Below are 18,876 nucleotides of genomic sequence, written 5' to 3' on the forward strand. Positions count from 1 at the left end.
ATTATTATTATTATTATTATTATTATTATTTATTGTAATCAAGGTATCCATTATAAAAAAGTATTAATGTTGCCTGATAAATAATTGCTTATTAATTAAGGTAAAAGAAGCGTACTTCAGAACTATTCATAAATATTACCAAGAAAATCATGGAAACTATTTAAGTAAACTTAAGAAAGATATTAATACCAATTGCACTTTTTCTGAAAACCAGTTTGAAACTGTACTGCACTTATTTTGGCAGTGTGCATATACCAAAAGTTTCTGGATGGACATCTGTGGATTTGTTATATTGATCATAATTATCCTGACTTTGTGTTCAGATGGGAAAATGTATTGCTTGGATTCCATAATTATAATAGAAATAGAAAAAACATGTTCATATATTTTTAAAGGAGTACATGAACACATTGATTTATTCTTGAAATAAAAAAGCTGTTAAAATGTTGATTATATGTAAGCTTTTTAAGGTTTATATAGAACGTCTTACTAGCTCAACATACTTGTATACCCCTGGATGTATACTTGTGTTTATATACTTGTTTGTATGTTTCTTGAAAAATTTATAAAAAAACAAAAAATACAAAATAAAGGAAGGCCCAACCACACTCAACAAATTGAGTGCTTTCGTGATCGTGCGTCTTTATTAGCTGGTCTGAGAATAGCCAAGTCTGATACAATTGCTGATATTAATCAGTTGAATGCATTTATGTGTCTCCTGTTTTGTAAGTCACTCGGGATAAGAGCGTCTGCTTAATGAATGTAATGTAAACTTCAAGGTGCCAACGTCTTTGTCAGCCAGTTAGGCTCCAAGAAAGTTTCTGGCATCCAGAGAATAATTAAGTTGACTCATACAGTACAGCATACTGATTTACCTCATATATCAGAATTCCAACTGGTTAGCTCCCGTTGCGCTGACTGCTTGATCACACCCTCCACCTCACCTCGACGTATGCCCGTAGCTTGTGTAAATCGGAGTGTGCTTAAATTTTACGTTAATGTAATTTTAAGCAGAAAACTTAACAGTTCCCGCTGAAAAGAGATCTTGCCACAGCTGCTTGACTGTTAATGGAGCTAGAATGTCTGCTTGCCGAAAAGCATTAATATGTAAATTAGGTGATGACTCCACAGAAAGTACCAGAAAACATGATTGAGGCTGGATATTGTGCAGGAGCACACCTGACACAATGAATTGAGACAACCTTTCTCAAATGCTAATGAAAACGTGAGAAAAACATGTCTTGAATTAGTTCTCCCGATACCATTTCTTATGTGTGAATATATAATGAAGGATGTACAGAGCCTTTTGATGAATATGCATGAATACTGCACTATGTTGTAAAAGATATTTAAGATTATAAAGCACAATTAATTATTTTGCGCTCTATGGCAATGCGATTAATGCCATTCAGAGACAACCAACACTTAAAAGGTAATATTATAAGGTGTAACTTCATCATTGTAGTCTAGCCTAGCCTTTTGTAATAGGCAACCTCAAATTCTTGTCGGCGTTGCCAAAGCTCAGACAAATGATAAAGGGGCGGTTCAACCTGCCCTTCCACTCAAACAGTCGCTTCCATAGGGTATTTTAATTGCTCGTCCTGGCCTGGGCACTGACGTCATCGTAGCTGGCACATGGTACCCATTCGTAGTCAGCTGCGCTGCCCAAGCCCGGGCTCTGAATGTGATTAATTACGCAGTGACACGGTATGAAAATCCTCACTGGAAACTCAGCGTTCGTACGCTGCAGCTATTCCCTGCACGCCAGACAATTCAGTGTTCTGTTCTCTTATATTCTGGGAGTGTGTCTGCCCATAAAGTATACTAACTAGATAAGGTTCCATTCGATAAACGCGATTTTCTGAAACCCACAGAACCACAAATAAGTTGGAGAAACTGACACTTTTGGGGCTCTTATGAATATAAATCTCACGACTGTAATGCGTGTTGCTATCATATCATAACATTGGACTGAACGTGTAACACTCACGCACACCGAATTCAAACTTATAGTGCTGCGATTCGGCCAGGCAGTATGCGATGTGGTTACTGATACAGTCACGTGCGTTTTTTTCCTTTAGGACCCAGGGGAGTGATTGGCACGGAAAGACAGTTTGCTGTTTGAGTGGTGAAAAACAGATAGAAGACCGAGGGGAAGACAGTCACCTGGTGGTGAAGGACCGTAAAACAAGATAAAGGAAATCTCTGCGCTGCCAGAAAATCCACCTTCCCTCTCCCTTTAACTCTCAACATTTTTTCTTCGCTGACAGAGCAAGAGAATTCAGATGCATAGGCTCTTCCAGTGCGAACACGACAGTAGTGATTCAGTTGGAACTGCGCTCACTAAGAAAAGAACACATCTTTGGGGTTTGGCTACAGATCACGAGTTAGAAACGGGTTTTCCCGATACATCGATTACAGGGATTTAGAAGCACCGTTTTTTGCGCGCTGCTCCACCACACTGAACACATTTCTTAAATTTGCCGCATCAAGATGTTGAAGGAACCGGGTTTCTGGGTTTGCAGCAGCAGTTTTGCTTGCCGCTTGCTCGTTGCAGGAGACAAACCGACCTCACGTTGATGGAATAAGAATTATCTGGTCAAATTAGCTGGGGCAGTCGGCTAACTGACAAATTATCCCTATTCATTTAAGTATTAAGTATCACGTGAATTGTTATTTTTGGTTTATTTATTTTTTTATTTAGCTTCTGGATTCGTGGTCAGTGGGAATGAGACTGATGATTTCTGCAGGGGATAGGCGGACTGGGACGAGTTTGAGCCGGGAACTACAAGTCTAGAATTTAACAAGTTTGAAAGACTTCATCTGCGTATATGGACCGATCAGCGTCATTGGATATTGAGGCTCTGAAGGTAAGCAATTACAAATAATTTAGGCTATGCGTTTTAATGGCACTACAACTACAATTAACCCCGGGTTTGTCCGCGATTACCACACGGGTTGCTTGCTAGTTGTTCTACGATTCATAGCGATGGTGGAGAATGTAAGGTTGAGAGCGTGAGACGCATTTCAATAGATGGCGTAGACATTTCAATATTCAAGTTTCGCTCGCACATAAGATTAATCCATGTAGCCTAATCTTTTCCTCATAACATAATTTTAACAACAGTTGTTTGCTTCTAAGGGTTATGTGTTTCCAGACTTCATTATGGTTTAATTATGTGCGCGCGCGTGTGTGTGCGTGCGTGCGTGTGTGTGTGTACATCCGTGTGGGTTAAAGCAGGTATGTTTGCTTATGCTCCTCAAATAGTTTTGAGAGGGTATGCTTGTTCATTTGCATCAATACATTACTTTCCGGTTAAAATGAACATGTGGGACAATTAAATATGTGCTTTGTGTCTAATAAATCATTTCCAGTTTTAACGTGGCACAATATAACCTTGTCAGAGTGCCGCGCTTGAACATGCAATTGTGGTCTGATGCGTCTGGTTTGTTCACGGAGCCAATGTTAAATCTATGTACAGATGGAGGGTGGTCATACCGGGTTTTCACATATCTTTACAGTCATTAGACAATGCCCTCACGTAAAACCCTTTGTATACGCATTTTGGATACAACTTAGACTGGCAGTAATTTGGTGGCGGTGTCAAACGGAAGATAGTGCACGATTTTGTGAATAAATATTCATTCACGTGGCTGGTGTGCATTATCTTACAAATGCGAATTCGTCAAAATAATGTTTTTTGTTCAATTCACTGAATGCACAGGTAACACTTATCGACCTATGCATGTTTTATATCAAGAATTCTCATTTGAAAAGGTGACCTCAACTAGAAATCTGAGCAGGTCATTTGATTTCTTGACCAACTCATACTAGCTTGCTATTCATGTTTCTTTTGGTTAAGTGTTGGGGAATGCAACGCCTTGTCCTGAAAAAACTTTTGTCCTGCTACCATATACCATTTCTCAAAGTCAGTTCTCTCGATTTTTCAGTGATATCCCCACAACTGTCTGAAGTGGCATAAACACTGCAGGCGCGTGCTCGAAAGTATGAGAACGCTGCAACTTACTACGGACATAATGAGAGAGAGAGAGAGAGAGAGAGAGAGAGAGAGAGAGAGAGAGAGAGAGAGAGAGAGAGAGAGAGAGAGAGAGAGAGAGAGAGAGAGAGAGAGAGAGAGAGAGAGAGAGAGAGAGAGAGAGAGAGAGAGAGAGAGAGAGAGAGAGAGAGAGAGAGAGGAGAGAGTAAGTCTATGGAACCTTTGCTGGTATTTTGCTTTTTATGTCACATGACAGGTTGGATTAATTGTTCGATGGAGGTATTGAGTGTAGCTACATTTCCACGTACGTCTATATGTAGTAGCCATATCAGACAAAATCCTGGTCATTGGAACGGCCCAAACGTTTACGTTGGTTGTTGGAAGATGTCCAATCTCCCAGCAAGTCGAAGTTCAAGTAAAATGCTGGTTCTGAGTGGCAGTCTGTGCCATCTCCTCAATGTCCCCACTGCATTGTTTACTTTGCCTCAGTCACTGTTAAAAGTGAAGATTTATATCAAGTCATGTGTACTGCTGGAACATTAAGCGCAGTGGAAGTACACCCATATCTACTCGGTGACACAACCCACATCAATCGTACGTCTCTCGACAGTTCTCTCCTGAAAAGAAAAGCCGTGTCTCCGTGGCGTATGAGTCGGAATTGGGTTGTTTGTTTGTGTGTGTATGTGTGTGAATATTTTTGTCAACCATACGCACAATTCCACAGCGACAAAGAGCGCAAACATGACCAAAACCACAGCGCTAACGTCTTAATACTACCTTCATCTCTCTTAGCGTACAATTTGGTATTGCTTATGGGATAAAACGAAGCCCATGCAGCACAGCAATTCTATGTTTGTGTATTTATCCCAATTAGACGGACAGTTCGTCGGAAATTATGTAACTGAGCTTTTATTGAATTACGGTTTCAAATACCTTGTAATAGAACCCACGGCTGTTGTTATGGTGATCGTTTAAATAAGGAGTGTTATTTTTCATTAGGGGTGGCATTGTGTCAAACGCAAGTGCTGTGAAGCCGTTTCAGAGAGCGTCAGTGATAGTTTAATTAACTATTCTGTTTACTTTTTAATATCCTGAGGCACGGGTATCAGTGTGCTGTAGCTCTGATGGGCTTTGAGTTCTATCTTCCCATTTAGGGGGCGTTTCAATCAAAGCACAGAGATTGCAACAGCAGGAAATCCTGTCAAACTACGGCAGTGCTTACCTTTTTATTTTATTTAAGAATCCAGTATTGCCTTCAGTTTCTCATACAAACACACACATATGCACACACACACACATTTTTTTCAGGGTCCTTGGATTTCACCCCTGACTCATATGTCACTCTAATGTGGCACTACTAAGCTCTTTAAGACATAAACTGTTCATATGCAGGATAAGGATTAAAAATTTTAATTTCATTTAATAACTCATAAACAGCACTAACAAAGTGAACTAGAAGTTTCAGAGTTAGGGTACATTGTGTAATGCTAGCAGGATTAAAAAATATATATATATATACACACATATATATATATATATATATATATATATATATATATATATATATAGATATATATATATATTTGAAATGGGAAATACATTTTGTCTTATCCAGTTAAACCTCAATACAATATCCTACACTAACAATGTTCAGAGTCCAGAGTTCTGCACTCATGAGTGGCCTCCAGGTAAACTACAGTACAGATTAAGGACCACAGGTTTACCTCCAGGCCACTGCATTGCTGTGCTGTGTTTGTATTTGACCCAGTCAACGCTGTAGCTCAAATCACACAACAAATCAGAGTCGATGAACAGTTGGCCATCAACCAATGGACATTGTTTGGATTGGTGATGTGGCTTGTATGTTTCAAAGTGACATTGTCTCAGGCGGTGAGAGCAGTCTGTTGGCTGTTCAATTCCTGCCCTGGGCATGTCAAAGTGTCCCTGAGCAAGACACCTAACCCCTAAATGCTCCTGATGAGCTGGTGTGTGCCTTGCATGGCAGCCAATCACTGTTGGTGTGTGTGAATGGGTGAATGAGAAGCATCAATTGTATAGCTCTTTGGATAAAGGCGCTATATAAATGCCAGCCATTTAAGTGCCTGGATTGGTTGATTAACAGATGACCAGTACACTGCACACTGTTCCTACCTGAGTGCTCTGTGCAGATGCAGAAAACTGTCGGCAACACGTTTACCTTTCTTCCCTACTTTTCATACTTAATTATCTCTGAGAACTGTAAGAAGGGAGCTCATTTTACCTAACAACAATAAAAAAACTCATTTATATTTGCTGGAGGACTGTCATGTAGAACATTAACTTGGATGGCCCACGGTGTGCCCATGAACAGGCTGATTGTAATTTTGTGCACGTTTGGGGAGTTTAGCCCAATAAGTACTGGAAAGGTTAGTTTTAATCATCGTTCTTTATCATGCTGTTCAGTGACCTCAGCATAAGGAATAAACTGTAAAATTGTCTTTTTTGTGGTTGAAAGAATGAATGACTCAGAAATACTTCTTGAACAGACATGTTTCGTTGAAATTGATCAACAGGTTGAAAAGTAGGCTGGGTTCGATATGGTTGAATATGGTTGTTGTAGCTTTGAGAAGCAAGATAGGAGCTGAATATTACAGGCGTCAGTGTACTGTAGAGGTCTTGCACACTGTGTTAAACAGAAGAAGCCACTTCCTGTCCTGTACAGTTTGCAGATCCCTGTGTGTTTATTTTACTCAGTTTAGCTTATTTATTTGCACACATCAAAAACAAACACGCAAACATCACTGTTGGAATACATACATGGAATACATCCATCCATTATCTTAACCCACTTATCCTGAACAGGGTCGCTGGGGGGATGGAGCCTATCCCAGCATACATTGGGCGAAAGGCAGGAATACACCCTGGACAGGTTGCCAGTCCATCGCACATAATATTCACTCACCGCTCATACACACGGAAATGATTGGACTCTCCAATCAGCCTAACCTGCATGTCTTTGGACTGTGGGCGGAAACCAGAGTACCCGGAGGAAACCCACGCAAACACGGGGAGAACATGCAAACTCCACACAGGCCTCAGCCGACCGGGATTCGAACCCAGGACCTCCTTGCTGTGAGGCAGCAGTGCTGGTGCAGTTGGAACCCAAAAGGGTTTATGCGTGAACCTCACCCTGAAACAAACAATGGAATGGAGTATGATTTAAAGGGCTTAAATTCCATTGACTCAGATCTGTTATCTCATACACTATGAATCAATGCCAGCCCCGAGCGAATGCCTCGCAAAATGAGTAACCAGTCAGGCAGTCAGCCTTTGCCTCACACTGGTGGCTTAATGCCATGATTAGGGCAAGCTTGAGCACGCCTCTCTCCCAAGATGGCGAGACACCGGCCCCCTCTTGCATGGTCCCACCAACGAAGCCAAATCCTGGTTTGGTTTTTGATTTTTTTGATGAATCGATAGCACAACTGTGTAGGAGAGTGACTTGATGAACTGCACTGACAGCACCTCCACCACGACCCGAACAGAGCCGGCATACAGCCTTAGAGCACCCATCCGTCGTGCCCCTTCTGGGGTCAAGACCTGGGCTTGAGGGGGTCAGTACCAGGCTGGGAGACTCGGCTCTTTGAGGGCCAGTATGTGATTTTTTTGGATTCAAATATTAAGACTAAGCCTGTTTGGTTTATTAGAACTTATGAAATACTCTCAAAAAGTTAAATCCCAGCCTTCTGGTCCTCTTGGTTGGCTCAATTGCACCAGACAAGATCAGTCGAGCACGGAAACATATTTGAATCTAAAATAATTACATATTTGAGCAACGTCTGGTAACTGACCAGTTTTTCCATTTGACTTTACCAATTTACTATATGCCACCATGATTAATGATTTCATGGTTTTTTGGGACTGTATTTTGGCATCTTTTTTTGAAAGGTGAGCATTTTATGTTGCTTTTTTGTTATGACTTTAAAGTAGGTAGTCCTCACCACTGCTGTGCCGACCTCCAGCAGTCCCCTTCAAAGTCGCGTAATCCATATCAGTCCCTAATTTGCACAGAAAGTTTGACAGAAGTGTCTCACCCGGGGGATTCAAACTTACATCCCCTCCCATTTCTCTACTGGCTGCAGCCAGATGGTCGTCACAAAATGTCACACCACTGGAAGTGCACAGAGAAACAATGCCCCTTCCCAGCATGCAGTGCAAGACAAGCCCCCTCTGATCATCATAATCACGCTGTGCCACATTGGAGGGGCGGGGTCCAGTGCCGCTTGGGGACATGGAGGCTGTTAGCTGTTCCAGCAGTTGGCTCAGACTGATTAGCGCGTACCTTCTGGGGGGGGTCTGCTTGAAGAAAAAGTGCTTGGCCCCAGCCAGACGGCCAAGCAGCTGCTGCAGGAGGGCCTCGGGTTCAAGAGGGTCCCTGCCTCCCACCCCCCAGCCTATGCAATATGGTAGAGTCTGGGTGCATCCTCTGCCTCACTGGAGGAGTAGGAGACATGGAGGAGGCCATTTTGAGAGACAAGGAGAAGAGAGAGATCAGTCTTGTGTAAACAGGGCAAACATTTCAACTGAGGTGCCAATGTACTGGATTGTAAATTCAGCAATCTAGAATTTTTTTAAAACTGGGTTGTGTATGCTCCTATTGTGCCAACAGACCAGGATGGAAAGTCACCTTGTTGCCCTTCATGAGTGTTATTCATGGCTGTGAATTTGTGGGAAATGATGGTTACACGGTCATAAGCCATGGCATAGCGGTGCTGGCCAATGTTTTGATATCACATCCTGAAGGCTACTTGCATCCTGAAGGCAGGGGGAATGTGGTTTCCGATGCTTTTGCTCATTTCCGAAAAAGCCAAGCCACCACAAAAAAGGAAAAGAACTGCTAGGCGCTACCTCGCTGGACTAAATAGAATCCTGTCTTCCTTTGAGAAACAGTGTTCTGAGGCATGACCTCCTCCTTTGATGTGGCAGGTATTCCACTGCTACTTCAAGGCGCCTTCCCGGGAATGGCCTTTTTATAAATTCACCCAAGTATTGATTTTTCTGTATTTTAACCCCAGGTTCTATTGGTTTTATTCTTTGCCCTGAGTGCATTGTGTTAGGAAATTCACCTATGCTGAGGCAACCATGATTTCAGATTTTAATCTTGGAAAGGCAAGGGCTTTGTTTTCCTTATTTGTGAAGTAAAAGCTTTTCAACCAGAATAGCACAGTATCGAGTAGCATTTAAACACATAGTGACAACCTTGTTATCACTCTTGCTTATTTTTGCATGTGTGAATTTATTCATTCAGAAATTTTAGTAATGAGGGTACAGTGCTCTCCAAAATAATTAACTCTTGAAAAAGATAAGCCAAGTGGCTTACAAAATAAAAATACAGGTAATGAAGTTTATTGTATGCTCACCTGTAGTGTGATTATTAATTTTGACATATCTTTTTTTGGAAAAAATGAATATTGCTCATGTAACAAGATCATTTTCTCTGAGCAGGTGTATTTGTATAAAATAATATCATATTTCCCATTTCTGAGCAAAAATTCATTGTTTATTTCATATAGCATTTATAGTTAATCTTTAGTAAGGGTGTGAATGATTTTGGAGGGCACTGTAACATATTGCTAACATACTACCTGGTTGAGTAGCAGTTGCCATACAGTGAAACAAGTGGTTTTGAAACAAACATCATTATATAGAACAATATTTTGTGAACACAGCAAATAGTGTTGTTCTGCAGAATGAGAATATTGTTCATATATCAGTTATATGTGTCATGATGAATATGTCAGTGATGGAGACAAATGGCTCTGTCAATAATCCCTAGTAGTACTAATCACATAATGAAGTGTGATTTATTGTAAGTATTGACTTTGGTCCACTCATATGAAATTACTCACAATTTTCTTTTGGCTGCTAATTCTTCCCTTGGAGCCATGTTAGTTTTACTTTCCTTCATTAGATGTGTCTATCTATCTATCTGTCTATCTATCTAGTCCACCTGGCTGTGTTCACACACACACACACACACACACACACACACTCAAACGCACACAAACGCACAAGAGGGAAAATAGAAAAAGAGAGAGTAGGAGAGAGGACGTCAGCGTATTCAAGCTGCAATCGGATGGCTACAGTAATTCATGAGTTCACCCCTACCTTCCTTCCTCCTCTTCTGCTAGTCATAGCTTACGGAGATGAAAAGTAGCGCTGTTGGATGGGCGTTTCCTTTCAGAAGTCCATTCAGGGCTATGAAAGGCTTTCTGCGAGAGCAGCTGCTGCTACAGTGTTTTGCCATTTGGGGTGAAAAGGCTTCCCGAATGTCAGATGTGCCTCCTGTCTTCTTTGGCTGTTGACCCCATGAACAGGTTCAAGCTGCACAGGATTCATTCTGCAAGCTACTGGGATTCTGAATGGAGGGCTGCTGGTACAGTAGGTCCTGCAGGAGAGTTTTGACATACGGATACTGGTACACAATGGGCCCTGTGGGCCTGGGGCCTATTCAGACAGCGGTTTGCAGAAGCGTCTGACTGTATCACAGATGGCACGTGTGAGCCGGGTCATCTCGTTGGAGACGCTCCATATCCAGTGTGATTCAGCTGAAATCGCTCTGGCTCAGTCTGACCCTCCCTGTTACATACATATAGCTGTTTTACATGTTTGCTACCCCCCCTCCTCCGCTCGGCCCTGGGACTCAAGAGGGAGGCAGGGAGAGAGCACAATGATTGGGGAATGATGTATTTGCCCAGCCGTAGAAAAAGCCATGTAGTTAAGCTCTCCATTCCGCCCGGCATTAATTTAGACGAGGCTGACGATATTCGCCGTACATGTAAATATGTCATCTGGCCATTCTACCGAGACGATCTGCTCTGTTGCTTGGTGAAATTACAGCCATGCGAGCAGTGACACGACATCCCCAGATATAATTCCCATCATGCCTCTGTCCCTGCCCCCAACCACCCCCCCCCTCCTCCTCCGCCCACCCATTCCAGGAGTCATAAAACAAAGATATTCCTTTGCCAAGGTCCTGTCTTTCCGCCTGAGTTCTGACTTTTCCAGCATTTGATCAATGAGGCTGTGATGTCACTGTCTGTCTGGGCCTAGCACAATGTGTGCAGAGTTTAAAGGGCTCTCACATCCCAGCCTTATTTGTCAAAAGGAGAACATTTTAATCCGCTATCAAATGTGTTTGTTATAATTTGAATAAGCTTGTTCTGTTGAGGGGTGTGAGGCCTCTGACTAATAAGGAACAGTTCATCAATGCTCAAACCCCCACCTCTCAGAAAAGTTTAGATTGCTGTCAAGCTATTTGGAAATTTCTACAACTTTGACAAATAGCTGTTGAAAAAATATTCAGGCTTTGCTCGCAGTCTTAATATTTAAGGAAAACAAGACTTTTATTTCCTCTTCTTACTGAAATTATCAGTGTAATTGGAGAGTGCAGTTTAGCTGGTTCGCCTGGAATCATATCCCTTATTCCTCTTAGCAGGTGAAAGAAATTGTTTAATAAAAAAAGTTCATAAAACATGAAGTGGAAGAATATTGCTTATTGAAACAACAAAAGGTGTACAGTCTAGATGTAAACTTGGTGATATATCTCCAGTAATAATTTCATAAAACCCTTGTGTGCATCCTCTGTGCATAGCATTTATTAAATGCATACAACATTTGTACTTTTATGGAAATAGAATATACTGTACTGCAAAATATAGTAAATATGTTGACTGTTTAATGATTAATATTTCACAGAAAATATATTATATCAAAAAGTGGTAATATTGGGATGCCAATATTTGCCAATATACTGGGATGTGTTGCAATATCTTGTTGCTATGCTTTATTTCAGAAATCGCTGATCTCCTGGGATTTTCACACATAACAGTCTCTAGAGAATTGTGCAAAAAACAAAAAACATCCAGTGAACAGCAGTTCTGTGGGCAAAAACACCTTGTTAATGAGAGAGGTCAGCGGAAAAGGTTGAGACTGCTCAAAGCTGACAGTAAGGTGATAGTAATGCAAATAATAAAATATACTGATTGTATAATTGTCTAACTCCTTAAAACTAGATCCTAACCAACAGATTCAGCAGTGCGCTGAAATTTTTCACATACATCTTTTTCACCAGTTGGTTGCAGATATGAAGCAGGGTACTGCTCTTGTACCTTTACATTCTGATACTTTTCTGCACCAGACGCAGACAGACCTACACATGGCTATGTAATATGTATAATTGTGGAAGCTGGGAGTCCACTGAGATAAGAGCATTTTCTATGCAGAATACTAATGCTGTGGCTCTGAGGGGGAACGGAGAAAGCCCCCGGTTCATTATTGTTTGCCCTTTCCTTGTCTGATTGCAGCAGAGACCAGCGCCACCGAAGACTCTGTTCTTGTGCATGGTGCGATTTGATTACGTAACGCCGCCGGGTTGCGCTTTGAAGCAGCCGTGTCTCTGCGCTTCAGTCCGTGCTGCGCTGCTGTTCCGGGGGTGCTGATTTCTCATGATCTGGATGTCATTAGCCAGTGACCTTGGCTTTCATATCCCCAGATGTTTTTTTATTCTTCAGTTTTTCTTTCTTTCCCAGTTTCATAACAATTAGAAAATGAAAAAGAAGGAAATAAATGACTGAAGAAAAAATAATAAGGTTGTGGTCAATCTTCTAGTCTGGACTGGATGATGGTGCTTGGGGGAGATTGAGAGGGACTCTTGTATTTCGTTTTTGGGTGAGGGGTGGGCATCTGGGTTGTTCATCCAGGTAAAGTTGGGAATATTGGTGGATATTGTGTTTTTCCTAAAGATATGAAATCAAATCCAGACTGTAGCAGTGCCCAGGGGGAGGGGCAGTGCAGTTTCCTGTAGCAGTGCACAGGGAAGGGAGGGATTCAGTCTGCTGGGATCTCCATGGCCTCAGCCTGCTGTATGAACTCCTGTGGTAGTTCAGTGTCCGATGCTCTGCTTGTACCAGCCGCACATGCACTGCAGTCCTCTCACACAATGACTGCTCAGCAGAACAAGGCAGCTGCTGGCAGGACACCATGTAGGACACGCTTACTCATACGCGTCCCCCTGTATCCACCCAGGATAATTTTGGCACAAATAAAACTATTTTGGGATGGATACTTTTCTGTTTCCCGGTAACATTGTGTCAGCTGTTCTATTAAGAGGAGTGAACTCCGCCTCCAGTAAGGGTATGATATCTGCATCCTGAAGGGGGTCATCCATCAAGCATACACTCCACCACCCTCCCCCATAGACACCTTCTGTGTCTCTCTTATTCGCTGTTATTTCTTATCTGTCTATTGCCCTGTTACCCTGTCCTCTCTCCACGGCTTCTGTCTTTAACCCTAAAAGAAGTGAGGTCACAAATATGTGATTAGAATATTCTTACCAGAACATTCTAACGCTGATGTAACAATCAGTAATTGGAAGCAATAATCTAAATCAGAAGCGATGGTGTTCTAGAAGACTGACTCAGAATTTTGAAAAAGCATTCCAGAAAACCTGCTCTACAAAGGGTTACTGAAAGGACCTGAAGAGTTTTGCCAGTCCGTCCCTCCCCTTGGAATTTTTAGAAGAGCGGCCAACAATGTCTGTGCGCCTCGTCCTCTCTGCCAAACTAATATCCCAAATGAAGCGGCAGTGCGCCGTAGCCCCTCCCCTCCCCCGCGGGGCACGCCCGCATTCTCATCAGCATTCAGGTCTCACGCACGATGCGCTGACCTCAACTTAAGCAGTGGCTCCAAATAGAATGAATGCAGCGCCTGTGTTGTAGAATGGCTATTCCAGCCCACTGCTCACAGTCTATGTAGAACGGTCTGAGACTCCATCTCCGTCACAAAGGTGCAGCGCGAATGCCTCTAACTTTATAGAAAAGACATAAAGAAACAAACAAGCGGTATCATTTCCTCCCGTTCTCAGCAGGGTCGGGGACATAAAGCAGAACGGCCTTTGTGTGTGAGGAGAAAGACTGCCTGTGGAGTATCGATCGCGCCGGTGAAAGCCATGTTTACCAAAGAGTGGCTTGGTTCAGCGCCGACTCTGAACCTCCGCTCTTCATAATAACCTTTGCCCTTTGAACCCGAGCACAAACACGGGAGGTTCCCTTCATCACAGTGTTATAGAGGGTACTGGTTTGCAGTCTGACCCCTTGATTATTCCTTGTGTGCTCACATAATTCATTTTCTTGGATCATACACTGATCCAGGAGAAACCCGCCCTTATTTCATGACTGGCAGCTTTTATGTTGGCTGAAGGTCCAGGAATAGAGCTTTGTTCAAGGGTAGTTTCATCTGCAGGTGTTTCATCAGTAACCTTATTGCGAATCTCTAACCACTATACTACCTTTCCTTCAAACCCGTTTATTAGCCCAATTTATTTTTTCTCCGCTTCCTGTATGGACTGTCCAGTTGCATTAGTGGGCCTGTGTGAATGCTGCAGTGTCCTTCGCCCTGTGGAGGGGCGTGGAGTAGAGGAGGCCACATTCTGTCCGCCAGGGGTTCTCTCTGCTCCTCAGCCTGTCAGCTGAGATCTGACCAGTAAGGCTCGGCGATATACCGCCACCAAGACTATCAAATGTGATAATGGTAAACCATGTCTTTTTCTTTGCCTTTCTTCTTTTATTATACCTGATGCAGTATTGAACATCCAAACTTCCCAACCAGTGTGAAATTCTTCAGGGAAAAATGTCAAATATCTATTGGGTGCTGATGACTCTCCTACCTGCACAGCTGACACTGTGCTGGATCACTCTACTACCTGCACAGCTGACACTGCTGGATCACTCTACTTCCTGCACAGCTGACACTGCTGGATCACTCTACTACCTGCACAGCTGACACTGTGCTGGATCACGCTACTTCCTGCACAGCTGACACTGTGCTGGATCACTCTACTACCTGCACAGCTGACACTGTGCTGGATCACTCTACTTCCTGCACAGCTGACACTGTGCTGGATCACTCTACTACCTGCACAGCTGACACTGTGCTGGATCACGCTACTTCCTGCACAGCTGACACTGTGCTGGATCACTCTACTTCCTGCACAGCTGGCGGGCACATTACACTGGACAGAGAGCAGGGTTGTGATTGGCTAGAGGCACTGCTTGGGAGCAATTGGGCATTGCTCTGCAGCTGATACCTTTCTTCACCGAGCCATGCAGTAACCACCCAGCTCACACAAAATGTTCTCACAAAGTTGCTGGAATGTTTCATCAATGTTATAACATTGCCACTACTTGGCAGCTGCATTGTGAGAACGCTTGTGCGTTAGCTGGGCTATTAGCTCCTTGCCATCGATAGAGCTAGCACAGTGTGGTTCTGATAGCGGATTTGCTGGAAGCCAGTGTCTCAGCAGAATGAGCTATCAGCAGCCCTCCATATCGCCGTCTGATATTGTGCGGCAAGCATTTAACAGCTGCACTACGCAGCACTTTGCATAAGCTTCCTCTCCCTTTCTCTCGCTACGTCTTTTCTGCCTAATTGGATTTTTTACAAACCTTTTAGCTCGGTGAATGCTGTACGCTTTTGAAAAAGAGGGCGAAATTGGTCGCACGGGACACACTCTCCCTTCTTCCTAAAAATGTACCTCCTATCTAAAGATGTATAGTTAGGCGGTGGAAATAGGCAGCAGTAAAAGAAGAAATCTTGTTTTGACCTTGTGGGGTTGCTGCTTTATTGCATGTTAGTATTTCAAGGACATTGCACGGTGAATTGGCACCACATATCTGGATGAATAGGAAAGAATATGTTGTTTGCAGTGGGGTTTTCTGATTCATTTTAGTTCTACTGACTGCAGAGCAATATTGAGCACAGTAGTACAGTAATGTTGTTGTATCCTATGCCAGCTGTGTGTTATACAGCAGCCCCTTGAGGTTTGAAAATACCAAAGAATACCAAGGCTAAAAGCATGCACAGAAGAACAAATAATCATCTAATGCTGTCCTCTTCCTCAGTAAAGAGGAAGAGAAGTAACAAACGTTTTTAGCTTTAGAGATATGAAAACTGAAATACCATGAAAAGCAATTACGCACATTCATTTGACAATACTTGTATACCACCACATACTGTATAATGTATATCTTTCTTGTGTTTATGTATATACACTCACTGAGCACTTTATTGGGACACCTACTTATTCATGCGATTATCTAATCAGCCAATTGTGTCGCAGCTGTGCAATGCATAAAATCATGCAGATATGGGAGATCATGCAGGAGCTTCAATTAATGTTCACATCAACCATCAGAATGGGGGGGGGGGGAATGTGACCTCAGTGATGGTGGCAGACAGGGTGGTTTGAGTGTTTCTGTAACTGCCATCTCCTGGGATTTTCACGCACAACAGTCTCTAGAGTTTACTCAGAATGGTGTGAAAAACTAAAAACATCCAGTGGGCACAGGCTCAGCAAAACTGGACAGTTGAAGACAGGAAAAATGTAGCCTGGTCTGATTAATCTTGATTGCTGCTGAGGCATACAGATGGTAGGATCAGAATTTGGCGTCAACAGCATGAATCCATGGACCCAACCTACTTTGTGTCAACAGTCCAGGCTGGTGGTGGTGGTGTAATGGTGTGGGGAATGTTTTCTCGGCACACTTTGGTCTGGTTAATATCAATCAATCATCGCTTGAATGCCACAGTCTATTTGAGTATTGTTGCTGAGCGTGTGCATCCCTTCATGGCCACAATGTACTCATCTTCTAATGGCTACTTCCAGCATGATAATGCACCATGTCACAAAGCAAAAGTAATCTCAAACTGGTTTCATGAACATGACAATGACTTCAGTGTTCTTCAGTGGCCTTTCCAGTCACTGGATCTGAATCCACTAGAACACGTTTGGGATGTGGTAGAACGGGAGAATGTACAGCATGAATGTACAGCTGACAAATCTGCAGAAATTGCGTGATGTAATCATGTCTGAAAGTAATGTGTTCAACATTTTGTGGAATCCATGCCATGAAGAATTGAGGCTGTTTTGAAGCAGTTTTTTCTGTTATGAGGCCCTACCCAGTATTAGTATAGTAAAGTGCTCAGTGAGTGTATTTATTGTATATATTTTGTATGTAGGTCTAGGTTCTATGTAGTTATATTTTATTTAGGTTACATTTGCACAAGGATAGAACTCAAAGATGTGTTCATTAACACACTAATTGTATTTTTTTAACCAAATTGATGTATTTATTATTTTATTTAGGATGAGGTTATTAATGGCGAGAGACGAGGGTAATGTAGTATCAGGAGGGCGGGGGTGTTATGGTACCAACAGCATTAATGATTTATCTGTTGTGATGAGACCATCACTTCACTTTAAGTGCTTCTCCAGGCTGGGCTTGCAGTGATCCATAGATACGCTGAATGTGTACTATATCCCACTAATATACCGTGAGATCAGTAAGTAAGCCAACAGAGGGGCTTTGTTCATTTCTAATGCATACAGGCTTGACTGTGTTTTCATTCTCTGTGTGAGAGGGATTCATGGACAAAATTTCACTCGCCCATCCTGGTAGGGGTGATGTAAATACACTTTAGTGTAGAAAAGCAATGGAACTAGGACCCTGGTATATTCAGGGGCCGTGCTTTAGAGGGGTACTGAATGCAGTAGTTTGAGCCCCGGGAAAGGAATGTGCTGTAGTTCTCCAAATGTAAAAGCCTGCCAAGTGAAAGAGTTTTCAGTTTCAGAGTTCAGTGTGTCTTTTTGGAACCTGAGGGGATAAGAGGTGTTTGTTCTTATCTAGTGCAACTTACAGTATATGGTAAATTATCAGTGAAGGCATTCCCCTGAATAAGGAAAATGATTTTGCCCATCTACAGCCAGAGATGGATTTAAGCTACACTAATGCATATCTGTCATCATCACATATACTAAGTTGGGGTTCTGATTTTGGGTTCTCTGAGGGAAAGAGGGGATGTCTGAATATGTAAACTATTTAGACATGAGCATTGGGGAGAGTGGTTTTGATGGATGTGCCAAGTGCTTTCAGTCTTGGGCTCTGGCAGTGTGGTGTCTCCTAACAGACACTCGCTATGCGTCTGTGCCCTTGGTGCCTTTAAAGTCATACACCTGAAGCAACCAATTACGATTGAACCAACATGGTGCTGTGGCATCTTTTAATATACTGTAGAAGTCTTTTCCAGCTTCCCTATACTGTATGTACTTTTCCAAAGATATTCAAGTTCATTTAAAAAAAAAAATATATTTTGTGTGTTTGAAGAAATGCTGATTAAATGCTGCATGTTCTTACAGACACAGAGCTGGGCTTCTTCCTCATGACTTAATTAGAATTGAACATTTAGCAATAACAGGGCTTTGTCTTTTGAAAACTGCACATAATATACAAACTCATAGCTTAAGCCTGAAATTCCAGAGGTCACAACATTACGTATAATTTATGCATGAGACAGGGATATTTTATACTTTACGGATAACATTACAGTCTTGTTGGCTGTGAGTAAAAAAGAAAAAAAAAAACAGGCACAAAACTATGTTTTTTTTTTTGGTCTTTCAACCCTGATATTTCATAACTTGCTCAATCCAATGGTCCGCTTTGTCTATCCCTTCCTACAAGATTATCTTTATTTAGATTTTATATTTGATTTATTTTTACCCCACTATCATCATAAGGCTCATTTGTGAAAAGCTGGGCCTGGTGAATGAGGCAGGGCCAGGGCTGTCTCCCGGGCGACCGATCGTACCGTATGGGGCTCTAGTCTGAGCAGGAGCCAAGGCTGAGGTATTTAAGCTAGTCAATGAACTGCATTTTTGTTGGGTGATTCATCTACGTTTCCTGGGTATGAGGTTTTGTGAAAAAGCCGTTCTGTGAAAGCGCTGAATGCGTTAGAGGAACGGGCGGAGCGCTTCACGTGTCAGGAGGCAGTACACTGCGAGACT

At 42.4% G+C, this 18,876-nt stretch overlaps 1 protein-coding gene across 1 annotated transcript in view; it reads left to right on the forward strand.

Moving 5' to 3' along the window:
- Positions 1–2,155: 2,155 nt before the first annotated feature.
- Positions 2,156–18,876, forward strand: part of LOC133131104 (zeta-sarcoglycan) — a 168,115-nt gene continuing 151,394 nt past the window's right edge. Inside the window, exon 1 of the mRNA XM_061246248.1 lies at positions 2,156–2,870. Within this exon, the coding sequence (XP_061102232.1) occupies positions 2,832–2,870 (39 nt within the window). The 5' untranslated portion in view covers positions 2,156–2,831. The remainder of the gene's footprint in view (positions 2,871–18,876) is intronic.

This window comes from Conger conger, chromosome 6 (genome assembly GCF_963514075.1).
Source record: "Conger conger chromosome 6, fConCon1.1, whole genome shotgun sequence".
In the NCBI taxonomy this organism is placed as follows: domain Eukaryota; kingdom Metazoa; phylum Chordata; class Actinopteri; order Anguilliformes; family Congridae; genus Conger; species Conger conger.